This window comes from Hypomesus transpacificus, unplaced genomic scaffold (genome assembly GCF_021917145.1).
Source record: "Hypomesus transpacificus isolate Combined female unplaced genomic scaffold, fHypTra1 scaffold_31, whole genome shotgun sequence".
Classification (NCBI taxonomy): Eukaryota; Metazoa; Chordata; class Actinopteri; order Osmeriformes; family Osmeridae; genus Hypomesus; species Hypomesus transpacificus.
This window is the reverse complement of record NW_025813837.1, coordinates 2814515-2842018: the sequence shown is the minus strand read 5'-3', so window position 1 is coordinate 2842018 and position 27504 is coordinate 2814515. Positions and strand designations below refer to the sequence as shown.

Here is a 27504-nt window from a genome sequence, read left to right as displayed (position 1 = left end):
CCCACCCGGATCCTAACCATACAAAAAAAGGTAAAAACAAGGTTTACTGCAGAATGGCTTTACTCCTCACAGTCTGAGGGGGGAGCTGGAGTCCCTGGGCACGGCTTGTCTTGCGGCTGTTCGGTCGTTTCTGAGTCATCTTGGTGGCCGAAGGTCTCCGAGCATTAGGCTGGCGCCAGCCCTGAGGGCCCCTCCGTCTGCCCTTCTGCCCCGCGCGACCCCGCGCGACCCCCGCGGGTCACTTGCGCGAGTGCAGTGTGTCCTGGAACTTGGTGCTGGTGTAGCGGACGTGGAAGCCCTTCTTGTTGATCGTGTCGTCGGAGCGGAACTTGATGACAATGGAGTCGCCGGCCGAGTAGATCTCCTCTGGAGGCTGGTGTGAGGAGAGGGGGAGAGGGGGGTAAAGGGGGAGAGGGAGATGGGGGAGAGGGGGGAGGGGGAGAGGGGGGTAGAAGGGGAGAGGGAGAGGAGGCAGCGGGAGAGGGGGGAGCGGGAGAGGGGGAGAGAGAGAGAGAAAAAGAGAGGTATGATGGAAAGGAGTGAGAGTGAGAGAGAGGAGGGAGGGGAAAGAGAAAGGAGGAAAGCGAGAGAGCGGGGGGGAGAGAGAGAACAGATGGAGTTAATATGTATCACTCTGACTGAACTTAATTTAAATGCCAATTCAAACTGAGAAGAGAACAATAGGGGTGAATTGTTGGCCTGTGAAACCACAACTTCTATTCTCAAATGAATAATGCAACAAAGACTTGGTTTGTTCTAATGTGTTTAAAAGAGTGCTGGGTGGAGATGGAGAAGGCAGGCTGTGGTACGAAGGGAGCATTAGGTGCACTTCAGTGCCTGCTAGCGCTGATTTACAGGAACAGGCTTCAGTAGGGGCACCACAGCTTATTATTCAACTGCGTTAAATGAAATCAGGATGTTCTCTGACCTGGGGAACTAATTCTACAGTTCCCCAGGGGCCTCATTGTTCCAGCCCCGGCCCCAGCCCCGGCCCCGGCCACCAAACCCAGGTGATAAGCTCTCCATTACAGCTTAGAGCTGGAATCCCTGATAGTGTATCAGTAGCCAGAGAAAGCCCATGTTGTTGCGGAGGGAAGAGCCTCACACACACACACAGACACACACACACACAGACACACACACACACAGACACACACACACACAGGGCCCATCCAGATGAGCAAAGTGATTAAAGCCAGGGAAAGAAATCTTTAGAGCTCAGGGGCCTATATCTAAAGTTCAAGCACAAACGGACCACAGGCAAACACTTCAGAGGTTCATTCAAAGGTTACTCCACTGCGGCGCTAAATATCAAAGTACTGCTGAAAGTGTGGATTTTTAAGTCACCGCTACTGTAGTTGATTAAACCAACAGAGCGGGGCGAAGGTACAGCTGTGTTTGGTGGAGAAGACTGTTAAGAGAGAGTGGAGAGGGTTTACCCCAGAGCCACAGTAGCGTCCCAGTCTGGGGGACTTGGTATCAGCGCCGTCAAATAGCTCCATGTAGTCGTAGCCGCAGTCGGCCTCCTCCTCGATCTCGAAGGTCTGGAAGATGAGCTCCACGCCGTAGCCCTTCTCCGCCGCGATCACCCACTGACAGTCAGACGCTCCGGGGTAGTTGTTGTCTCCGAACTGGGCATGGGAGAACAGGTCTTTGGTCTTGACCTCAGCCTTCAGACGACCTCCGCATTCTGCAGATCCAAAAATCACACTCAGAACCCCCCTGAAGCAGCACTAGTACATGAGCAACATCGTAGGTGTTAGGGGTTAACGTTCATATTAAACGATAGAACCGTGCATTTCCGATCCGCGGTTTTCGAGGGTACTTTCCACGAGCACTAGTTATCTGTCACTTTAGACGAAAAAGGGTAAGAAAAGGAAAGTGCTGAAAGCGCGGTGCCGTACCTGCGGTGTGCGAGGCCTCGAAGCCCTTCTTCTGCACCGAGTTGTCGGAGAAGAAGCGGATGAACATCTTGTTGGAGCTGGACATGACGGGCGGGGGCTTCTTGGTGCCGCAGTAGCGCCCCAGGCTGGGCGCCTTGCCGTCGCGCCCGTCGTAGATCTCGATGTGGTCATAAGCGCACTCCAGGTGAGCCTCCATGTCGATCTCGTTGAAAGCCTGGAGAGACCCACAGCGCGTTAGACTGTGCATCCTCATAATAATAATAACAACAACAGTTATGGATGAGTTATCAGCTGGATGGAGATCATAAGGGAGATACTATGGTTGTACCAGAAGAGGGGGCTCTACATAGCTGGTCAAATGCTCCATACTGTTACAGTAAGACACTGTCTGCACACAGTTGCTAGTGCTGAACACAGAGCAAAGTCCTACTGTGAGGAGGTTTAAACACAATCAAACCCACGTGAGTCGCGAGTACAGATCATAGCGAAAGCTCCAAGAGGGTGGCACATACAATTTTGATGCGGTGGCCGGGCGTTGTAGAGAGAGCCCAGGTGCAGGCCTTCTTGCTGGGGTATTTGTCTGGCCAGTTGGGGCTGGTGATGGTGCCAGCCACACTGTTCACGGTGTGGTCACAGCCTGCTGCAAAACAAAAAAAAACAAATCCACAAAGTCAATAGGGCTCATCTGTCCCTCTTCACAACCTCAGCACAGGCCAGGCCAATGTACAAACTCCACAGAGATTCTCTGTTGGTGTTGGCACTGGGGAATGTTTACAGATTAAACCCCCCAATTAAAACAGGGGCCAGACACCCCTCCTATCCTTGCCCCCCCCCCCCCCACACTCCCGGACGGCGAGGTCAGCGTGTTACCTTCTTTGCAGTCGTGTTTGTTCTCGTGAAGCACGAAACCGCTCCTGCACTGGCAGCTGTAGCTGCCGAACGTGTTGACGCACTCATGCTGGCAGCCCCCGTTCTCCTTCGAGCACTCGTCTTTGTCTGGGGACACGGAACGCAACCTTGGTGAGCATCGCTTCCACACACACACACACACACACGCATGCGCACAAAACTGGACGCAGAGACAGAAAGGGCTAGAAAAAAAGAGAGAGAGTCAAGTGGAAAGAGAGGGAGACAGAAGACCAAAGAGAGAGGAAAAAGAGAAAAGGTCGATCCCTCGTTTAACCTCACCTGAGAAGAACTGAGCTTTGAAGCCTTTCTTCGACACGGTGTTGTCGGACTTGAACTCGATCCTCATGTTGTTGTACTGGGAGGTGATGGTCTCGGGCTTCTCGGCTCCGCAGAACTTCCCGTGCAGCCTGGAGTCTGCGGAGAGGCCGCTGCGCACCTCCACGTAGTCGTACTTACACACCTGGACACGACACACAACCTCGGGCAGGTCAACATTTCGACCATATCGCCGCGTATCTCACATTCAGGTGACGTCCTTTGCCCACCGGGCGACACTTTACAGAGAACCGTCGACAGAACAAACCGAAAAAAAGTCAAAAAATACAAAAAAAACAGTTCTCACGTCATTGCCCTCCGTCTCGAAGACGTCGAAGAGCAGCGTGATGCGGTACTGAGTGGGGGCGACCAGCTGCCAGATGCAGTTCTTGTTGGGGGGGTACTCCCTGGGCCACCCGGGGCTGGTGATGGAGCCGTTCAGCTTGGTGATGAAGCCTCCACAGGCAGCTGCGCACACACACACACAGGCGCACACACACACACACACGTGCACGCACGGGAGAGGGGAGGGGTTAGGATCTGCTGCCTCCTCCACTTCAGCTGGCTCCTGAGATGTCACCGTAACACACGACGATAACGTCCTGACTGCATGACACACCGAAAACACATCGAACGCGGAGCGGAACGGAAGAAGCCATGAAGTTCCAAACTGTCATATTTTCTGGGAATCTACTGTGATCAGTATTCTATATCATCCATGTGTTATTTCATGGATCTAGTTCGGGCAGCTGTCACAAAACCTCATTTTTGTCAGTGCCATACTGTGCACCAGCAGCGCACAACAGACCCCCCCCCCCGCCCCCCCTCCCCCTGCCTCCCCCTCAACAGAACAGGCAGGGATAAACCAGCTGAAATGTGTGTCACCCAGAAGCGTTAATCTGGGTGTTATTCAACACCCAGAGCGCTTTCAAAGAAAGCTTAAATAAGCACAAATTGATGCTATCTCCAAGGGTTAAGCTGGGCATTATTCAACATAACGGGATGTGTAATAGCACGCACTCTCCTCTAGGGGCAGACTGGAGTCAGGTTTAGTTAGGGAGCATTGACATTGCTTCACCCATTGTGGTAATCCATGGTGATTATAATGCTACACACTATTATCTATGCAGATAGTTTTAATGCCTCTACTACCACACCATATTCCCATAATTGCTTACAAATCCTCTGAACTGCTGCGGTCGTCATTCGGTATACAGGCAGGGCAGGCTACACACTGCCAGACTCTTTGCTTGGATGTGTAAACTAACACTAATCTCCAATGGAATTTCCACACAGTCTTTTTTTTTTTTTTTGGTAGAGCACAACTTTTAAGTGTTGTGCTTGTGTGGGATGAATACAAGCCACAGTCCTTGTGAATGGCATGCACTTTGTGAACCGGGTCACAACTCACCCTCGCAGCTGCGCTTGTCGGCGGCCAGCTCGTAGCCCGGGTCACAGGCACACTTGTAGCTTCCCAGAGTGTTGACACAGCGTTGCTCACAGCGACCGTTGTCCGGCTTGGAGCACTCGTCCATCTCTGCACGGACAATGAGATGTTAGCAACCCTTCTAGCCGGCCTCTCGTTCCACCGGCTGAAGGAGCAGGCCTCAAAAACAAGAACACCGCTAACACCCAAGACAGGCTTGTCACAGCTAAGACAGACTGGTGGAAACAGTGTCCAGAAAGACACAGAAAAATATGATGACTAAAACAACTAAAAAAGCTGCACTAAGACAACCTCATAAAAAACACAGGCAAAACACAAAAATAACTTTCAGCGCAAAAACATTATCCAAAACAAATTATAATAAGAGTGTCAGCGCTACGCGATGAGATTACTGATAAACGAATGACCAAAAAACAAGGAGATGGCATCATCTACAGTTCCTCAACCCGGGAGATCTGACCTTTGAAGAAGTTAGCGGCGAAGCCAGCCTTGTTGACCGAGCCGTCAGACACAAACTTCATCCACAGCTGGTTGGAGCTGGTCTTGATGTCGTCGGGCTTGTCATAGCCGCAGAAGCGGCCCAGCAGGGGGCTGTTCTCAGAGTGGCCGTCACGCACCTCCAGGTAGTCGTACGCACAGCTGTCGTGCCTCTCGATCTGGGGAGGGAGGGAGGATCATGCCGCGCTGGCAACTTTAGACTTGTGTGCACACGCACGGTACATGCGTACGCACAGGCACGCGCACACACACCCTCTCTCACACACACACACACACATCAACCCTGCACCAGACACGGTGGTGTGAGAAGCGTCCAGGCCTGGGTGTCTTACCTCAAACGACTGGAAGGTGAGTCCCACGTGGTAACCCTGAGCCACAGAGATCTTCCAGATGCACACCTTGTTGGGCCGGTAGTCGTCAGGGTAGTTGGGGGACTGGATCTGCCCATTGTCCCTCTTCACCTCTCCACCACAGATAGCTGAAGGAGAGAGAGAACCGCGTCGTCATGAGAACCCAGCTGACCATGGAAGCAACATCTTCTCCAAGCTCTCTGCAGTCAGGTAACAACAGAGGTGGACTGGGAGCTCGCTCAGGACTGGGTGATGCCGTGGAAAGAGCCGGAAACGTCAGCAGAGGGTCAGCCAGACCAGAGGATCGGGTTAAAAACACTGAGCTGCTTTGAGGCACATTGAAGAAAGCGTGAGCTAGAAGGCCTTTCCGCTGAGCTCTGTGGTGTGTGTGTGTGTGTGTGTGTGTGTGTTGTGACTGGGCTCACCTTCGTACAAGGCAGAGAAGCTGTGTGTGTGTGTGTTGTGACTGGGCTCACCTTCGTACACGGCAGAGAAGCCCTTCCCCACCCAGTTGCTGCTGCTGCGGAACTCTATCCACAGGCGGCTGTCGGTGGAGATGATTGGCTCTGGCAGCTTGTCGCCACAGAAACGACCTGGGTCACACAGTCACACACACACACACACACACACATCAGGCTCGATCAGACTCTGCTTGACAGACTGTGCAGGACAGTGAACCTGCGCTCCCCGCTTGGCTACCACAGGGTGCTCAGCAGGAGAAGGACACTGGGAAATCATGCGACTGCATCCGTGTTTATGATCATACATTGAAGGTGTAATGCTGTTTTGTTTGCACTGTACTATGTCATTTTGTAGATACTGTTGTTATTGTTGTTGCACCGTGCCTTGTAAAATACACACCGTTTGGAACCAGCAAAATCCCGTGCAGGACTATGCACTTCTGATCCTTGATTATCTGTGGTACTTTCCATGTGCACTAGTTGTATTTTTCTTTGGATAAAAGCACGTGCTAAATGAGTAAAAATGTAAAATCCGGACCTTTCAGAGGCGCCTTCCTCCAGTAGCCATCTCTGATCTCGACGTGGTCATACCAGCACAGATGGCTCCTGTATAGATCCATGGAGGTGAAGTTCAGAATGATCTTCAAAACCAAAAGATTGTGATTACTGACAAGTTCAACAAGCAGTGCCACAACAATGGGTAACAGAAGACCTCACTGTCTGCCTGGTCTCATTCTAGAGAGAACTGGATGGACACACCACAGTCAGAGTTGAGAAGGTTTTACTCCTGTAACTTGTCCAGTTTCTACGTCAGTCAGTGTCCTAGGACTCTAACATCACACATGTCTGCCTGGTGTGATGGATATTGTCCATATACCATGCATGTAGACACACGTACACACAGATAAACACACACACGAACATTCCCTACTTTTTCGCCAGGTGTGATAGATATTTTCCAGACGCAAAAGACAGACAGACACACGCACAAATACACCAACATGCACACGTACACTTACAGTATATCTACAGTACACACACACGTACCTTTTCTCCAGGAGTGACAGAGATCCTCCAGATGCAGTGCATGTACGCTGAGTAACCGTTCGGGAAGCCTGGCGAGGAAAAGTTTCCACTGCTCTCCTGCAAACTGTCCCCACATCCTACACACACACACGCACACACACACACACACAAATGATACATTTGTCAGGGTGCGCAGAAACGGGACGGTTGTTGATTCTGACAGCGGAAGCAACACACCCCGACAGCCGTGAGACCGGCCTCGCTGTGGAAGACACTCCACGCTCCACCGAGCACTGTCACATTCAAAGACACGTCTGTCAGTGACAAACAACCCACTTCCAGGTGACGAGGACTGGAGGAAAGAGACGGCACGAGACGTACACTCTGTCCATCCTCTCCGAATGAACCCGACCCGCTCAAAATAAACTCCCTCCCTGAGGAGACAGGAGACACACGACGGCCGTGCTGCCCCTCGGGGCTAGACAAACAGGTTCTCCGGTGTCTCCTTCTCACCGGTATGAAGGGCCTGGGGGGACACGTGGGGAGGGGAGGAATTCCCACTGGGGCCAGAGCTTTTTACGAGAGCAGAGAAGCAGCTCTGGGGATGTGTGAAGACCGTCTGTCTCCTCGCATAACTGCCTCCCCGTTCCCCCTCCACTCAGATTCGGAGAGGGAAGAAAACCCCCCACCCCCTCCCTAACTGTTTACGTTTCAGGGCCTCCCCAGAGGCCAGTGTGAGAGCTTATAAAAGGGAGGGGGTGGGGTAAGGGGTCTATCTAGTAACACCTCGGACGAGGTTTGCCGATGTTAAAGCGTTAACGAGCGCTCTAAAGGGGGGTGAGCGAGCCACTCCCAGGATTGCTGTGTGGACGGAGATCCGGTGCAGCTCGAAAGGAGCTCTTTCCATGGTGAGGCTCCCGCCTGACTCGCCACATCATCCACCCGCTAGGCGTGCACTGGGAGAGGGATGGTCACCGAAGAGGGATGCACACACAGACACACACTTACAGACGCACACACAGGCAACCACACAGACACACACATACAAACACACATATGCAGGCACACACCCACACAGCCTCACCAATAACTATCTATAGTTCAGACATGTACTTCTATAAACACCAGTCCAGCTATGGTGTTTATTCATTTAGCTCTACGGTGGTTTTGACAGCCGAGCTGGCTCTGTGTGAACGAAAGTCAACTCTGACATCAGATTTCTTAGTGAATCACTATTCCCAGCAAGAGTCTGTTTGAGATGGAAGTTACTTAAGTCCAGAGACGTAAAACTTCCTTGTTAAGTACCCTACAAACAAGTAACCGGAAATATTCGGATTACATATTTTTTTCTACTAGAACCATTAATTTCACTTTCGATCATTCCTGGACACTTTACACAGTAAGATGTTGAAATCTGGCCTTGGCCACAGTTTCCTGGTTATTGTCCTCTTGAGACCAGCTGTTCTTCTATCTGGGAAAGAGTGATTACAAACCTCTCTTTCTGGGGGACTGTTTACACTGGCCTGGGCGTCACGGCAACCGTAGCTAAGGAGTCCCACCACTTCAATAGTGGACGCTTGGCTATTTCAACACAATGTGAACGACATTCGGGAAGGCTCGGAACGTTCTGTTATTTTTTTTTCAACATCTCTCGTTTCACACTCACGCGTGAACACCGTGTGAAGACCGGAGAATGAAAGGAGGATGTTGGTGTGTGTCTGTGTTCTTACTGGAGCACTTGTATAGTTTGCGAGCCTGTGCAATATCCCCTTTGCTCAGTCGGGTCCTCTGGCCAATGGGAGGTCTTATTCCGTTGACGTCGTAGCGGGGCAGGATGGTATCCAGGAAGATGCCTCTGTATAAAGGGATTGAATCACTCTTAATACCACAACATACACACATGTACACACACATATGCTGGCATCCTCACACACGTGCAAATACACACGCGTGTGCATATATGCAAACACAAACACACAAGACATATTCACTCATGGATGCTGAAATCTGAACGTCTGTTAGCCCCTGTCAGTGGCAGTCAGCATTATTGACATGACATAAAGACACAGACAAGTTACAGGCACTTCAGGTGACTCTACTGACAGCCAAGAGAGGACACACACGTTTCCTTTGGTTGATTAGTCACCGAGATGATTGGAATCTGACTGAGTCAGTTACTGCCGTCCCCTCAATTCCAAAACCCATCAGTTCCTGGATAGGGTGCCTGGATAGCAGACGCTGCGCGGCAGTAAACAGGACAGCGTGACGCCAGACTCCACTGCCCACTCGCACGCTCTCAACACTGGAGTGGAGAGAAGAGTGTCTGCTCCCTCTCGTTCTCTCTTCTCTCTCTCCGGAGGCTAGAACGTTCCTCTCAGAAGGGCAGAGGTCATGCTGACTGACGCGAGGGTCAACACTGACCTCACGGTGACTCACTAGTGTGTCCTGCAGATGGAGGACAGGCAGCACTAACACAGAGGGGATGTGACACGGTTCGAGACAATCTTTGGAGAAATGACACACAACAGTACAGAAAAACAATCACTAAAAGGTGGACATTTGGCTTGGAACAGAGGCGACAGTTCACGAAGAAGAAAAAACTATAATCACACCTCTTTCTCACTCGACATTTTTCTAGCTTATCATCTCTCTTTCTCTCTCCGCACTAAACGAGCCAGGCTCCCTCCTCGTTCCCATGGTGACGTGCCCATCAACGGCAGGCATGTGCAAACTCCGTCTCCCTTCCTGCCTGTTTGTCTGTCTGTCTGTATGTCTGCTATCAAGAGCTGTCTGTCTGTATCTGTCTTTCTCCCAGCCTGTTTGCCTTCCTGCCTGTCTGTCTGCCAGCCTGTCTGTCTACCATCAAGAGCTGTATGTTAGCGGTGGGTGAACAACGACACTTCAGTCGGTGTCAGAGCAGACAAAGGCCACACTGGCAGGTCTGTATTTGGCTTGGCTGTGGTCCACCAACCAGGCCTGCAAAATGTCAGAGGAGCCCCGAGGTGGGGTGGCGGATGGGGGGGTTAAGCCCGGGGACGGGTCACATGGCCCTGACAAAAAGCAGGCTGAGCTGCCCTGCTTGTCCCCAGGAGGGACTTTGAAAACATGAAGACCGTGAAATCTTCCCAACAACCAACGGGAGCAGAGTCTCAGGCTTCCCACGGTGATTTGCAGCTGAACGCCGCCGCAAACACGAAGCTTAACAACAGGTCGACAAAGAACGACATTGGGACAGGTAAATTAGCCAATCGTAACTTAAGGAAATTGATAAGCGGATAAGGAACACCGTGGTTACGGAAGAGAAGCAAACAAGAGCCCCTTGTTTACTAATATGGAACTGTAAACAGTCGGACAACAGTCTCCCTCCTGGACGTTACTTTTTAAATGTCTTATCAAGACATCAACGATCTATAGATAATATATTAAAGAGGCTTCTGAAGGCAAAAACGAGTCCTCCAAAACTGAACACCTCAAATAAAGCCTCCAAAACTGAACACCTCAAATAAAGCCCTGGTCCAGACAGGGGGCTCTGACCAATGACCTAGCAGAACCTTTCTACCCACTTGAAGAAAACCGGTTGCCACAAGCGCCTGGTAGTTTACTTAAGAAGAGATTCAGACAGTGAGGCAGCAAAAAGAAAGCCTGAAAAACCAGGGAGCTTGAAGAAGAAAACAGGGAAAGAAGAATGCAGAAAAAGGAAGGACAAAAGGAGAGCTACACAGATGGTTTTCATATCGGTGCGAGGGTAGAGATGAGGAGCGCTTGATTTGCTCTCCTTCTGCTCATGCTAGTGTGTGCTCTGGGATCCATTTACAGTCACGCTGGGAGCACCAGGGCTGCCCTAGGGAGAGGGCCCAAGGTAGTCAGGACAACGTCCATCCCTGGAGCTGTCCAGAAAATATCAGACTTTGCTCATCTAAAAACACCTTGTGGAAAATAGGCTGGGGTCAACTTGCACTTTTGGCAGACACCAAAACCGCCAAGCCCTCACCTAGATCACAAACTGGTTCAGCCAGCTCTGCTCAGGAGGTTCGTTTCAGGCATTTTGTGGATCGAATTTTGCTCAAATACAGTCTGGAGTACAAGTGCCACCTGGTCCAACTCAGACTGACCGGCATGTTGTGACGAGGGTGAGGCTGGTCCAGACAACCCTACCCCCCCCACCCCGACAGCTCCCCGGGTGAGACACCCGCGTCTGCCTGTGTGACAGCTCAACATCTGGAGGGACTTCCAGAAGACGTCACAAAGGGAGGCTGGGACAGAAACAAGGTCATCTGGCAGGCAGGGACACTGTGGCTCACTGGAGCAGCACGGAGATAACAGGAAGACAATGCTTTCTCCTTTTTTATTTTAAGGCAACAAAGACATTTCCAAGTCTCGTGAATTATGAAGAGTCTGTAACAAACACAGAAGGCTCAGAGAGTACACCTCCTGTGTAATGCCTTCAGAAAATAATTGACATAATACTATATACATTTGATGTCTATACAAATTATACAACGTAGCGCAGACATAACACAGAAGCTGTTTTGGTTTAAGACTGTAAATGAGAGTAATTAGGCACAATCTTGAAGCCCATTTTGTTAAGCCGTCCTGTAGAAAAGTTTCCATCCCAAAACACTTTAAAGTGATCATTAGTGGTTGGCCTACAGTTGAGCAGACACATTTTCGAGGGATGGCCTTTTTTTCTTTTTTTACAACACCTGGGAGCTATGAAGCTACACAGCAGCCATCGAAGGAATAAAACCACATAACCCCGGTGGAAGACTGGGACGTCGGGTTGCGATGCTGATGATCAAAGTCTCTTCCAGCGCTGCACAGAGAGCCCAGCGCGCCATAACGAGGGCTCGCACGGCTTGGTGAGGAGCGCTTTAACAAGCAGCTTCACAGGGAAATGAAAGAGGCGTGCCGCGGTCTGAAGTGCGACAGCGCGGGGGGGTTCGCCGGGGGGGCCCCCGATCATCCTCCAGCCTGGAGTCGATGGACAGTTTTACTGGCCTGACTGTTCTGCCAGAGCTGCTGTAATAGGAACAAGCTGTGGGCCAAGAGAAAGCTCATCAAAGGTAGCCACAATCAAAACATGGCCTACAGGACCCCTTACACCTCGCCTCCTAAGCACACGTCCTACAGCCATCCCTGAGGCCACGTGTTCAGCAGTCTAAGGAGACTCCATTAGCAGTCGAGATCACTTGGGTGCAACCCATTGAGGAAGGTTGACACCATGGTTTACAGAGCCTGCTGAACTAAACTCTATATCGATGCATTGATTTGGGGGTTTCATATTTCTTCTGATAGAGAGCAGAGGCTCTGCTGGAGAAGCATGGGGACATCTGGCCCTTTAAGCTGCACCCTTCTCTGTCTGTCTTCTCAAAGTCGCTCACATATGGTCACACAACAGGAGCTGACTGAAGTTGTTGTAAGTAAGTGAAGAGAAAATAAAATATAACCTGGCATGCCAAGGAGCAGTTTGTCAGCTATGATGAACTTCAAATGTTTTGTATGAATCTAAGGGGTGGAACCCTGGTAGAACTCTCGTAGAAACCTGGTTCTTGGAGAGAACCAGGAGGTGGGTAGAGGTTGTTTTGCTTTAGAACCAAGCTAAACCTAGAAAGCAGAGACTGAGCAGAACTGGAAAAAAACGAAATGCAATCCTGTTCTTCTTGGCCCTTAAGAAAACGAAATGGACCGGATATGTCAAATCTCAGGAAACGTATCCTCAGGCACCCTGGCATATTACATTTATTTTACCCTTGAAAAACCCATTAAAGGAACACGCAACACGACCCGGTCTGAATTCCAAGCACAACACGTCAGTGAGTCACCCACTGTGACTCTCCACCTCTCAGAAAGTGAGCCAGGACTGTTCGAAGAGATAGAAGTTCCAAACCAAAATAAACTTGAATAAGAGAGAGACAGAGAGAGAGAGCGAGAGAGCGAGAGAGTGAGAGAGAGAGAGAGAGAGAGAGAGAGAGAGAGAGAGAGAGAGAGAGAGAGAGAGAGAGAGAGAGAGAGAGAGAGAGAGAGAGAAGACTCAGTAATATTTTCAGCAGCTGGTTTCCCTTAAAGGCGACACTAACTCATTTATGAGGCCTATCAATGAGATCTGGAAATTAGTCCTTCCACCTTGTCTGTCGACCTCAAAAACAACATCAAGCTCCAGCATCAAGCCCCAGTGAAAGTAGGGCAGGATGTCCCCAAGGCTTTATACAGGACTTTTATTGAACAGCATCACAGAGATCGGAACTCTACCTGAACAGAACGTTCCGGACAGATCGACCTGAGCCATAGCAGAAACATATAGCCAAACAACACACATACATGTAACATAAATATAACTACTAATAATAAATAACTACGTAATTGAAAAGATATGTTCAACAAGGTCTCCCAGGCCCAGAGAGACACGTTTCCATGCCGTCTGTGGTGTATGCAGGGGAACTGGACCCAGCTCTTACCTGGAGAACGTGTTCCTGGCATAGTGCATAATGCTGTCAAAGTCGTAAACTTCTCCCAGAGAGTCCACCTCCCCTGGCTCCATCTTCAAGAAGTTATACTCTTGGCCTGCGTAGGGGAACACAACAAACAACACAATGCTTATTGACCCGGACAGTACGTCTGTGGGCAAGAGCCAACAAGCTGGTGAAGAAGCCCAGCTCTGTTGTTGGACTGAAACTGGACAGGCTGAAGAGAAGAGGGTGTGGGGCGGAATCAAAACCCTCCTTGGCAACCCCTTGGCGACGTCAACAACAGGATGTTGTCCCTGATGAGGTGAGTTCTACTGCTTCTACTGTACCTGGCTGGATGTTGTCCTTGATGATGCTGACGTGGTCGTCTCTGTCGGGCCTCGTGTGCTCGTGCCAGAAGCCAATCACGTGGCCCAGCTCGTGCACCACGATCCCAAACTTGTCACAGTTCTTCCCTATGGAGATGGCCTGGGGCCCCCCTCCCCTCCGGCCCACGTAGGAGCAACACCTGCATGGAGACAGAGATGAGGCCTGGGGGAGTCAACACCAGACTGACAGCACCTGCCCACTGTAAACCCCCACAGCTGGTTCCAATTCTACACTGTAATATGGACCACGAGCATCTCCGTTTGTATTTATGACATGTATTTATTTACTTTATTCCCTGTAAAGACTCGAAAAAATGTTAAAAAGTATTGAACCATGGGAGAACAGCACTTGTTCTTTGGGAGGGAGCTTTGTGGTAAGAGGCTTTGTGTACTTCACCAGGAGCACCATCTGTAACCATTTGTGGCCTAACGTGAAAGCTCCAATCATATTCACTCTATTAGCGAGGGCATTATCTCAGTCTTTCGTGCAGGGAAATAGACAGACCACATCACCCCCCCCCCCCCCACCCCTCAGCAAAAACACACTGGTGACATTCATGTAAGCCCACAGAACTGTACATGGTGGGCTGCAGTGTGTGAGAGTGGAATCTAGATGACTGCTTCTCCTTCTCCTTCTGACATAAAAGCCTCAGTATGGGAGGTTAGTCCACACACACACACACACACACGCACGGCGCGCCTCAGCCGCTCTGTAATTACAGTGAGCATAGCCATGCTCTCCTGAGACGTCTTGAACTTTGGACAGGACAGATGGGGCCTACTGAATATGCAGCAGAGCCAGACCCTTCTCCCTGCCAGCCACTCCAGCCTGCTCGTGTGGGTAATGTCATCCCTGTTCCTCTGGAGAGGAGTTAGCGGGCTAAAAATGGCTAGCAACATCTGGGTTAGGGAAAAGAAGGGGCCAGTATCACAGGTCTAAATCTCCTATTTGTCCTGTTACTCCGTGTGCGACTGTCAGCGATTGCTTCTGTCTGGCCTAGTCACGAGTTCCTGCATTAAATCGTTGCTGCACTGTCCGTTTCCGAGATGCAAACACATCGAGCATCACCTGAGAACCGGAACCTATGGGGAGGGAAGTGGGAAGAGCAGGGGATTATGGGAAGGCTGTGAAGCTGTCCCCTGGAAGCCGTTGTAAACACCACATGTGACACACGTGCTCGGTGGCAGATGCAGCGGGAGAGAAGAACAGACAGGAAGCATTCCTGAGCTCTGAATGGCCCGCTTTTTCAGGGCTGGCAGGGGGGCTACATTTACCACAAGTCATGCAGACAGACTGCGGATATAGTGAATGAGCAAGCACTAAAGGCCACGGAGAGAGAGAGGCAAGGAAAAGCACTTAAGCGAGAAATCGTTAAGGACTGGGGGATGCTGCAGGGTCGTGAGATGGCCGACCAACTCCGCTTCCTTCCTGCGGGAGGGAAGGGTGTGTGTGGGGGGGTGTGGACGACACACACTCACCCACACGGCCGGTAGGTGAACACAATGTAGCTCTCCTCCTGCGTGCGCTCAATGAAGGTCACACAGGTGTGCTTCTCCCAGTGACGCATAGCCTGCCGAAAGATGGCCCGCTGGTTGCCTGGAGACGGGACAGGAAGGAGTTCAGAGGAGCAGCTGAGCTTCCAGGCACGTAAACATGGACCCACTCATTGTCGAGTGCTGCCCCCAGCAGGGTTCAGCTGTATACACTGCTATTCTTACACGCAGTCGCTGACAGGAAATGCCTATTTCATTGTAAACACAGCGTCGCTGTCTGTGATGGGACTTACCACTGAAGTTTCCACTGATGACGTACGGTATGACCCCCTCTGGCCACACCCTCTCAGGTCTGGAGGTCGCCGCCCTTTTCCTACGGTGTGTACCCCGGTTGGACACAGCTCCGTTTTGATTGGGAGGCGATCCTGTCAATCACATTGGCCAACCAATGATGAGGCTCGGGGCAAAATAAAATCACATACAATATCACTGAAAGTCAGTGATGTGCGAATTCACGAGAGCAAATGCTGTGTTGTTGAATGCACTGCTTGAATCTGGCCCATCAAGTACAACAAAACAAACCAACCTGGACATATTTGGAGTTAGCGAAAACAATACAGGCCCCAGATATGAGACCGCAGCACGTGTCTGAGAGATTAGGAAAATACAGTTTGGCTACGGAGTTTAGTCTTTTGTGTGAACAGTGGGAGGGAGCGGGATGATAAACAAACAGCTGGTTAGCGGCAGCCGATCCAGAGCTGGAGAGGAGCCATCACTTGGTGCTGCGCTCTGGGAAACGCACACATCCTCTAAACCTGACTGTCAGTTACCGTGTTAGACACAACTCAGGCTCGCTTATCATCCTCATAGGAAGACAGTAAAAGACAGTATACATTCTTCACACTGTGAAAACTAGGTGTGTACAAACATAGTGCTTGTGTGCTTATTTCGAGTGCTTGGTCACAGTCTGGATGAAAGCACAACTCACTTCCACTCAGAATGATATGAAATCTGCTGCGGTAGGATCTCCGGGGATTCCTGGGATGTGAGTTAGCTCACCTGCGTCGGTGTGATTGAAGGTCTGGACAGTGTGACGAGCCAGGTCCACTATCCGGTCCACCTTGAACATGCGCATGTCCTCCTCATCCAGGGCAATGTCTCCTAGAAAGGCAACTGAAAGAGACACGTCATTAAAACATGAGACTCACACACACACTAACTTCTCTCCCGACGTTCAAACTGAGACACGTTGAGTTGTGAAACAGCAGTTTTCTGTGCTGTTTAAATTAAAGGAATGTTGTTTGTTTCACGGAGCACCACAGGGGCCAATCAACGAGGAAGGGATATTCATAGTTGACAGATTTATCACTTTGACTTTTTACATTATTTTTCGCTCAGATAATTTCATATATAACACATGGGCAAGACAGATCAAGATGAGTGAAATTCACACTTTGTGTCCTGATCTCCTTGGAGTAATGAGTCCTTGGGCTGATCTTACACCGTCTTGGTTCTGTATATGGGGCACCTTGAGCAAGTAATAGGTTTTTAATGAGGCCAAGGACAGGGGAAAATAACCATACAGCCTCACTTTATAAGGAATCTGCTTTATGGGATTTCATGCTTAATGCCCTATTTCTGTGGCAGTTTCAGCGTCCTCTACAAAAAGACAAGTCGCTCTGTTTTACAAGCTTTTAACACCAACACGTTTGCAGATTTTACAGGCAGTCTTGTGTGCAGGACTGGGGGGCTGGGAGGAATGGGGAGGGTGGAGGGGGGGAGGGGGGGCACTGTAATCCATGTGCAGAAAGCAGGGAGGAGGAGGAGGGCTCACAGCCCCTCCCACCTGTCCTCTTCCCCCATGGCAGAGAACAAACACGACTATACTGTCTGTGTGTCTGCTTGTGTGAATGTTTGTGTGCATGCATGAGTGTGGCAATTGCACAGCAAAGTTTGTGCGGGATATCTTCTACGATCGAGGAGATTCTACCAAACTAACTGTTTTAACGGTTTTGCTGATGAAAAGAGACGATCATTGTCAGTTGTGTTCTGTTATCTGAGAATCAGGGAGGGTTCAAGTATCATGGGGGAACAAAAACATGGAAGGCAAAGCCGTCTTAAAACTGAGCTCTCCCAGTTTTGAAGATAAGTCAGATAGTGGTGAGAGAGAGAGAGAGAGAAAGAGAGAGAGAGAGAGAGAGAGAGAGAGAGAGAGACAGAGACAGAGAGACAGAGAGAGAAAAAGAGAGAAAAGGAGAGAGAAAACGAGAGAGAAAGAGAGAGAGAAAGAGAGAGAAAGAGAGAGAAAGAGAGAGACATAGCGTGGGGGAGAGAGAGAGAGAACAAAAAGGGGACAGGACAATAGGGAAAGTAAAAAAACAGACTTGGCTGCCATCTCTATTCACCAGAGGAGAATTATTGAAACAATATGTAGGAGACAGAGGATCCAGGCCTGCCCTGGCAACGGTGAGGATCGGGGCGGAGAGCTAGCACAGAGCTGGGCCTGGCTGGATAGGAAGCTAATGACAGCATTAAGGAACAAGTGTGGATCTATGCCTGCAAGATGAGACATGCACTGCGACAGGTTTAAAATACCAGGAGAATTAAAAGGGATCCTCAATTTTCACATGGAAGGAGGAACCAAAAAAAAAAAAAAAGGTCAATCACTCTTACCAAATCCTCGTAGGATCCAATCTGATTGAAGTTGTATAGACTTTTTACATGTATTGTCACAAAGGACTTAAATACTATCGACATAAAGCCGTAGATTTCATCAAACCTTAACCATCAGAGACCTCCAGGGACAGCTCACTAGGGCCTATCCTAGTGTAAGCTAACATTAAACAGGCTATTTGTAATGAGCATTCGTACAGAACCTCGCTGCCAAGAACAGATCTGATCAGTGCGAGCTACCAGATGTCCATACAGTGTGTAATAAACACTAACTGTCACGTTTCTCTTTTATCCACTTGATTTTTATTGGATTCCAAGAACAGTCTGATTAGGGAAATGGGGGAACGCAAAGCTCTCGGACAAATCTGAAATAACATTTGGAGACAGGACTGTGCTGTTAGACAGGACTGTGCTAGTAGACAGGACTGTGCTGTTAGACAGGACTGTGCTGTTAGACAGGACTGTGCTAATATACAGGACTGTGCTGTTAGACAGGACTGTGCTGTTAGACAGGACTGTGCTAATAGACAGGACTGTGCTGTTAGACAGGACTGTGCTGTTAGACAGGACTGTGCTAATAGACAGGACTGTGCTGTTAGACAGGACTGTGCTGTTAGACAGGACTGTGCTAATAGACAGGACTGTGCTGTTAGACAGGACTGTGCTGTTAGACAGGACTGTGCTAATAGACAGGACTGTAATGTTAGACAGGACTGTGCTAATAGACAGGACTGTGCTGTTAGACAGGACTGTGCTGTTAGACAGGACTGTGTTAATAGACAGGACTGTGCTGTTAGACATGACTGTGCTGTTAGACAGGGCTGTGCTGTTAGACAGGACTGTGCTGTTAGACAGGACGTTCACTCCACTCCATCTGACGTCAGTTGAGAAACAAACAGCAGACAGTATTCAGCGTGTTGACTCCACCCAGTCCAAATACAGTGGCTGCACCTTCTGAACCTTGTTGTTTGTCCGTCAGTGACCCTAGAAAAACACAGGCCAAAAGAGGACTGTCCGACACCTCCACCCCCTGTCACTCCCCACACCCTTCCACCCTCCCTCCCCACCCACGACCCCCCCCCCCCCCTCCTCCAGCCCCCTCCAGGCCCTGTGGGCTCCCCGGAAGACCAATGTGCTCCCCTCCCCATGCCGGAGACCCAATCGCCCATAGCGATGCTGGAGACAGCCTCTTAATCCACCGTGTCATTGTTCCCTGACAACAGCGCAGATTGAAGTGAGCAAACGGACGGCCACGGACGGCCTTAGACCTCATTTCCCCCCCCCCCCCCCCCCCCCCCCCCCCCCCCCCCCCCCCCCCCCCCCCCCCACGGGGCTGCTCCGTCGTCGTCCTGGCGACGCTACGGCAGGTTTATGGAAAGTCTTGCAGGGATTCTAAATTAATCCCCTTGTCTCTCGGCTTTAATTATCCCCAGCCACACACAGTCTTTGATTCGCTACGGAGTGAGTGGGGTGTCAGACGAGGGGGCACAGAGGCAAACGCAGCAGGGCTGGAGAAACACAGCTGATAAACCCACATCCACTCTAAAGACTACATGCGAGCAGACAGCAGAGAGACCAGGGACTGTTGTAGATTAAACCCCAGAGAAAGTGGCAGATGGGCTCAGATCATCACCGAGTACAGTCATGCTAGACTATTCCAGCAACATTCATTACCTAAATGACAGCAGCTGCAGCCATGGTTTTAATATTTACTGGAGTGGTAAAAAAAAAAAAAAAAGAGCAATTTGCTGCTATTCAATCCACTTTGAGGTTCGGAGTTCAACGGGGGCGTGGAAAGGGGGTGGAGCCTCGTAGCTCTGCGGTCGGACGGCAGACGGAGCACGTGTCGCATCGAACGCCTCGCGAGGAGGACGCCCGGGGGGCGCAACCCCATGAGGGTGAAGCAGTCACACCCCCCAGTGACCTTCGACCCCGTGAGGGTGAAGCAGTCACACCGCCCAGTGATCTTCGACCCCGTGAGGGTGAAGCAGCCACACCGCCCAGTGACCTTCGACCCAGTGAGGGTGAAGCAGTCACACCACCCAGTGACCTTTGACCCCGTGAGGGTGAAGCAGCCACACCACCCAGTGACCTTCGACCCCGTGAGGGTAAAGCAGTCACACCACCCAGTGACCTTCGACCCCGTGAGGGTGAAGCAGCCACAACACCCAGTGACCTTCGACCCCGTGAGGGTAAAGCAGTCACACCACCCAGTGACCTTCGACCCCGTGAGGGTGAAGCAGCCACAACACCCAGTGACCTCCGACGCATCCCCTCGACCAGCGCTCTGCTCGTGAACCAGCGCCCCCCCCTCTGCCCACCCCCCACCCCCACTCCCTCCCTCATCCCCTTCAAGGAATGTCTCTTTAGATAATCTTAACCATCATAATCCCTCTCATCTGTGACCAACCCATCAGTCAACATGTCTCGCCAGATTACACACAAGATCTCTATCAAATTAAAACCCCATTGATTCTTGTCATGCCCTGGCCATGGCCTTCTTAGTGTCAAATCCACCATGGCCGACACCCTGCCTGCTTCGTTCTCCTTCTGTTACTGTCAGAGCTGCACATCTGGTACTGACACACTAAAACAACAAACATCCCTATGGATGTGAGCGACACACACACACACACACACACACAGCCTCCTCCACCATCGTAAGACCGAGACCTTATGATTTTACCCATCAACGGTGGTGTGAGGAGTGGGGCAAGACAGCGGCCAACCTGCAGGCTCAGGGTGCATCACAATGACACAGCCGGGTTGCTTGGAAACAAACGTGACATTTGAATTCCAATGGATGTCGGCAGTGTGCTGTGTTGAAGGTGATTACAATGTGATGAATGAGTCAGGAGGGGGGGGGCGGTTTCTTCTTTTAAGGGATAGGTTCTGCGGTTAAAAACCTGTCTGTGGACACACACAGTAGAGACGCTGTGCATGGAGATGCTGTATCTTAAATCATTGACAGGGACACTGGCAGAGGGGCCCAAAACTACAACAATCCACGGGAGCCATGGACAGAGAGGTGAACAGGGACATCACTGAGGTAAACAGTGATAAGACACTACACTGGTGGTTGATTGGTGATGTGTGGGAGGTTGGTCCCCCGCTGTCGTTCTAAAAACAAAAAAACACCTCCAGCTGTTGTTCCTCGACAAAATGCTTACCTGGACATTTTATTGCAATTTGAGCCCTGCAGGAGAAAAACAACCTGTGTGGGTGTTTCTGAAGGTGGCTGAGGTGTAATTAGGTGAGAGGCTCCAGAGCAGGTTAAAGCCCATGGATTCAGGAGAGGGATTATTTTCAAATAAAAAACGCCTGGAGCCTGATCACCCACATCTGAGAACCAGACACGCTCAGTGGCACCACGCCACCCCCCCCCGCTCCCTCCCTTTCCCTGCCTCTGTGACACCATGAAGGAAGGTTCAGCCGTGAAAGGCCAACGGGGACTGGCTGCTCGGTCACGTTTCCCCCTCCCATTTTAGCATGTTGGATTTCTCCTGTTGTTACCGCTGGTGACGACCAACAGAACGTCAGTGGTTTTCCCTCCAATCCCTCGGCTGCAGACAGCTGTCTGCCGCAAACAAACACATCTCAATACTAACACTGCTCCATAGAACGACACAGTTAAGACAGGAAAGACAACAGGGAAATCCAAGGACTGGGAAAGTCATTTGCCGTGGTAAGACGTTTGCCTGTGAAACACATGAACACAGCTATGCCTCAAACATATTTCATGACTAAATAACAACCATTCAGCTAATTGCAATATCTAGAAGACACTGCAGGTGGAAAGGTGCACAACACTGTTTCTAGATAAACAGTAACAGAGTGTCAATGAATAATTCAAGGGCTCAAACTGAATTACAAACTGAATTGTAAAGAAGTGCCTGTTTAGCTTGTCATTATTGTTGCTTAATTGGGCATCCTTTGAGTCGTTTAAACGAGCACTCCCCGATCATTTGTTATTACTTAGTACTGACAACAAACATATTGTTCCCACTAAAGCTTTCAGATTAAGCCCAAAACTAGGCTGTCTAATCAGCCGGAACCTGTGGAGACAGCCACTGTGTTACCTGAGAAGAAGAACCCATTAGTGGTCTGGCCTGAGAATGCTCCATGATAAAGACCAAACATGGCAGCTTAACCTTTAGTTATCTGATGACCTGTAAATAAAGTGCCTTTGCTTTCAAAAGATGACGGACCCAATGAACCCGGATGATGTACTTACACGCACTTTTTTGGGGGGGTCATTTTAAAACATCACCCACAAAAAAAGAAAATGTTAAAAACAAAAACTGTGTTTGGGTTTGCAGACACTAAGAGTATGTATTGGAAAAACATTAGGTTTTAATACTCATATGCAAGGAAATTCAATGTGTTCAAGAAAAAGTTGGGATATTTATTAGTTGAATACTTTAAATAAGAAGAATCTAAACCTCTGACTAGCTGATGTAAGCTCCCCATGTCTTCCAATGCAACAGATCCCATCTATAAGCAACAAGCTGTAACACACACACACACATTCTCTCTCCACAGTCAGACACACCTGAAACAATCAGAGCAACGTGTGTCTCTCAAATGTTAAAGCCTTCCGACAACTGTCATCCAAACATACCTCGCGACCCCATACTTCCCAGTATATTATAAGGACCAGGATAAGGGCATACCCATGCACAAACGGTCAAATGATGAAAGGCTTGCATGCCTGCACACAGACATTCCTCAGGGGGAGTAAACAGGCCAGGGACAAGCTGCCAATACCCTCTGAATGGCCTGCACTCACCTCACCTGAGCTGGCCCAGCCCCTGCCTGGCCTCCTGCTACCCAGCCACGCTCTCCCCTGGCAGGCTGTGAAGGAGCCCCAGTCTGGGGCAACTGCCAGGCCAGCCAGGGGAGAGAGCATGCGGCCGGGAAGAGACAGGAAAACCACTTGCATAAGAGACGACCGGGTGGGGGGTGGGCAGGGGGAGGGGGGCGGGTGGTGGCTGATGGTTCACCCCTGCTATAGCAGAGAGCCAGGGGTGACTCTCCACAGCAGGGTTAGAGACACATGCTGAGCAATGCTGGAGAGCACTGGGTTTAGGCTACACATGCAGTGCAGCTGGTTCTAGTGGAGTTACAGGCTGGGATTTCGATTCTAAAAGCCACGTTTAGACTGTGAGACACTGGAACGGTTAGGCACCCAACACAAGATAAAGATGACTTCTGAATAAATAAGCATGAACAGCCTTAATGTCAACGTCAAATCAGTTTCCGCTCTCCTGCATATCTATGATTATTTAAATAGAATACACATAGAGCGTGACTGCCACTCATGCATTTTTCATATAGAAAATGAGTTAATCTAATCTCAATGGGTTCTTTGAATCCTAAATGAGTAGCTGGGATACTGCCAACATCCCAACTCTCTGAACTTAGGAATTTTCCATCAGTTATCCATCTACAAAACTAAAGCTCAATAACCAGTTACGTTTCTAACAACATTTTCCAAAGCCACAATGTAGTTGTAAGTCAGCATGATGATAACTATTGTGGGGCATAATTTGTATGTCACCATCATGTATCACCACAGAAATGTTTTCTTCGGAGTGAATGACCATGTTGGAAATTGTTGACCTTGACGACTCAATACAGTGCTGTCCATAGGATACATCAATAGATAGACATGGTCCAAAGACACACTACACCAGTGTCCTTTTCTGTATAACAGTCAGAGTGTTCCAAACGGTGAATGAGTGAGGGTGAAACAACTTTAAATATCTGTCAGTGGGCAACCACATGAGGTGAATCCTACGGGCATCACATCATTGTGGAGGGAGGCCAAGTTCAATCCAACAAATGGCATCATCCTCAGACTGCACAGCCCTGAAGAGGACCAGGTGGGGAGGATGAAAGAGGGAGAGTTCTCCTTCCAACTGTCTCTCCACCAGCACCTGTGCTAAGCTGTTGGGAATTTGCGGATCTAGTCCAGTGATTACATTCCCTCCTCTCTCCCCGTGACAAATGACCATCCTTTTTTCTTCAGATGTCATCTGCCATCAGCTTGTGATGTGTTTACACATTTACAAACACATATCTACTACGCATTCGGGTGACTAACGCAGGACTTTCGCAACAATGCTTTTCCAAACACAACTGTGGGATGTCAACAAGCAGGGAGGAAACAGCCTATCAAACTATCAGTAGAATCTGAAGGGGTTTTCCCTTCTTGAGACGCCTGGCTAGTTAAGTCAAACTAATAAGGGATGGGAAATTTGTCATCAGTGATTAATCCTATTACTCAACAACATTGAGGAGTGAGGAAAACCGGGAAGGCCATGACAAATATCTCACAGAACATTGTGTTAGTATGACCCCGTCTTGGGGGAATCCGAGACAAACAAGTTCCAAACCATTACCAAGAACTTTCAGGAGCTGTGGGTTATTTCTGAGAGAAGATGTCTCTGTTTCCGCAATCTGAAGAGGAGATATCTCTTTATCTGGAACCTGAATACCTTCAGCAGATGGAAAACTGAATCTGAGCAAATTCCTCCAGGGGATTTGGCCAGCCACTGAGTTCACAGCAAACACTCTTCACTACAATGACAACTAAGATTTGGTTTCGCAACCAGAAGAAAAACTAAACATACCCAGATCAAAATGAAGATGGCTGCACTACCTCAAACATTTAAACAATCGTTATTGCCAATACTGGTCTAATAATTTGGTTTGATAATCCAGTACTAAAACGTGTCATGATATGAACTGACAGGATTTTCTGTGTGTGATTTATACACACGATGTAGAAACAACCTTCTGTTCAATGGTCACATTAGTTAACAGCCGTTTAAGTAAATGTATGCCAACTTGCGTAATGACCCAAATGCAACCCTATAACAAACAATTATTTTTCCCCTTAAAGTAATCATTTGCTAAATGTCATGGGCCATGTTCAAACCACAGTATAAGGACTATACTTTTCCAGTAGGCTACAAAAAGATCCTAAACTCATTTCCAATTCTTGCCAACAAATTGAACATTTAGAAAATAACAGCCTACTTGTATTTAACTTCGATTCTAACACCAAGGTATCAAAACCGTCGGCTAAAGACAAATAGCAAACACATTTTTATAACTTTGTTTCAAGAACAAACACTATTTGATACCGTGAAAATTCTACTATAGGAATTTGTATTTGTATTAGGCTTTATATTCATATTTGTCTACAAGAATGACAGTTGTATTCCAGGCAATGCATTGACAAAAAAAAAAAAAAAAACACTAAACAAGACATCGTTTAAAATAAACTATCGCTAAAAGTAGAAGGCATGTGTATATTCCTACACGTTCTTTAAATCCATTTAAGACTAGATTCACCACTGTCATCTCCAAATGGATTTCCCCAAATGACAGCAGGCTTCCAAACGCACAAAAGCATTTCGTGGCACTCTACGTCCACATTAAATAAAAGGTAAATAGCGTTTCCTTACCAGCTTTACATGGATCCTTGTAGTCGATCACGTCTGAGGAGGTAGCGGGCTCTACATAGTAGCTTGGTTCAATTGCTTCCAAATCGATTGCTGAAATCATGCGAACGCAGGATAGAAGAAACAAACATCTCGTTGTGAGATCCATGGTTCTAGAGTGGGGGCTAAAGCGAAAGACGGGAAACATAGGTAAAGAAAAAGAAGGACAAGAGAGGGACAGAAGGAGAGAGAGAGAGAGAGAAAATGGGAGGTTTTGGGGAAATGAGATCTCTCCGGAGGGCGGGTTTAAAATAAGAGCTCAGCTTCTCCACAATGTCTTGATTCTGGGGCAGTGATTCGCTCCCCTCGCCTTACTCCGGGCTAGCGCTTTGCCTGCAAACTTTGGTGATCATGGCACAGATATCGGGCAGTCCACTACCGGCGATTGCTCCATCTGTCCTCTAGGGGATGCATACGGTAATATGGATAAAAACAAGATTTTAGAATGGATCAAAAATATTTTTTGTAACACCACTCTTAATCTCACAAATGTTCACGCACGCAAATGCGAGCGCGTAAACATCTACACACACTTTGTGTGACTAGATTTACGCACAAATTATACACGGTCACTTAAAGCGAGAGGAATTTCCAGAAAATGCGTTCTAGTTGATGAGTTCAATGGACGCTCTTTATTATTGTTTATAATTTATATATTCTGTGTCAGTTCTGCACTGATTTAAGCGATATATGTTAACACGTGGAATTATCATGTACCAGACCTGTCATGTGTATTTAGAAAACAACACTGAACATAACGCAGAAAACAAACAATAAACAACTAGTGAGCACCAACTCATCAGTTTATTAAATGTTTACTGTACCCAAGTAGGCTGCTCGACTCATATAAGATAAAAAAAACACTGTGAACCCTAGGAAGCCTGTTTACAAGGCTCCCCAAACCTGTCCCTAATCCACACAAGCTTCCTTGGTGTGGTGTGGCAGAGACTGGGTGCTAGAGTGAATATGAGACTGTACTGCTTGAAGGAATGGGACAGTGTAGGTTAGTCAACAGCACTCGCTGGTTTCCATCCTGACTGGCATACTTATCCCCTGCTTATCACACACAAAGCCTGGCTTACATAAGCTTAGAACCACACTCTCCCTTTCTGTCTTGTCTGACCACTGTCCATGTGTGCCTGATGAGAGAGGATGTCTGCTTAAATGAGTGTATTTACACTGCAGCTGGGGCCCTGAGCTGCTACATCATTACAGACAAACGCTGGGAAAGAAATCTGTGTGTGAAAGACAACTCACTCACTGTCCCCCCTGAACTGAAATAAGGTTGAGATAATTTGCCATGCTCAAAAAAGAACAGATAGTTGCTGTTTTAAAAATTGTATTTAAAAACAAAACAAAAATGGAATGAACATTTCAACAGTCGTGTGAGAGCAAAGTAAATAACTTCCAAAATACACTGAGCAATTCTTCATTCTCTCTAAAAAAGCACTTTATAAGTTAATTATAAAACATGGCTAGTTTAGGCTCCTCCCTACTTGTTTCACATCCCCTGCCAATAAAAGTACCTTGAATGTCCACTCAAAAGAAAATAAAACACTTCTGAGAATTAATTAAAAGATAATTTCAAAGTTGACTAAATGTTTGCTGAGTTTATCATTTTATGATTAGGACAAGCCAGCCCTCCAAGATTCACATACACAGGTGAAGCCAAACACACCGACATTCCATCATAGTAACACTGAATAACAAGCAAACCCACTGTTGACCATGTAAAATAAGAACATAGACTTTTAAGCCAAGCTATTTGAAGTCATCATCAATGAGCATATACCAGGGAGTGAAGGATAAGCAACTGTAGTTGGTGAGCGTTAATGAGACCGCTTCTTGACTCAGACCACCAAAAATACTTAGAACAACGCACTTCTGATCCGTGGTCTTCTGTGCTTTCTATATGCATTATTCATACGATACTCTGGATAAAAGGGTCAGATCACTCAATATCGTGTTAACTTGTAACGGTCATGTAGGCACACGAAAGCAGGTGTTGCCAAGACGCTGGAGATCCACGTTGTGTGAGGAACAGGGACGGTTTAGCGGTGAGGTTCTGGTGCAGCGCATCCGTC

At 48.7% G+C, this 27504-nt stretch overlaps 1 protein-coding gene across 1 annotated transcript; it reads right to left on the bottom strand.

Annotated features, from left to right (window-relative positions):
• Positions 1-3: 3 nt before the first annotated feature.
• Positions 4-25748, bottom strand: bmp1a (bone morphogenetic protein 1a). Its single transcript, XM_047015640.1, has 20 exons — positions 25385-25748; positions 16296-16409; positions 15530-15661; positions 15222-15339; positions 13704-13882; positions 13366-13471; positions 8641-8765; positions 6932-7047; positions 6423-6525; positions 5900-6016; positions 5406-5551; positions 5036-5231; positions 4540-4665; positions 3436-3596; positions 3093-3273; positions 2775-2900; positions 2417-2544; positions 1905-2118; positions 1440-1690; positions 4-373 (listed from the first exon to the last, which is right to left on the bottom strand). Exons 1-20 carry the CDS (start codon positions 25566-25568, stop codon positions 239-241), a joined length of 2958 nt encoding a protein of 985 aa, XP_046871596.1. The 5' UTR covers positions 25569-25748; the 3' UTR covers positions 4-238.
• Between the last annotated feature and the right edge of the window lie 1756 nt (positions 25749-27504).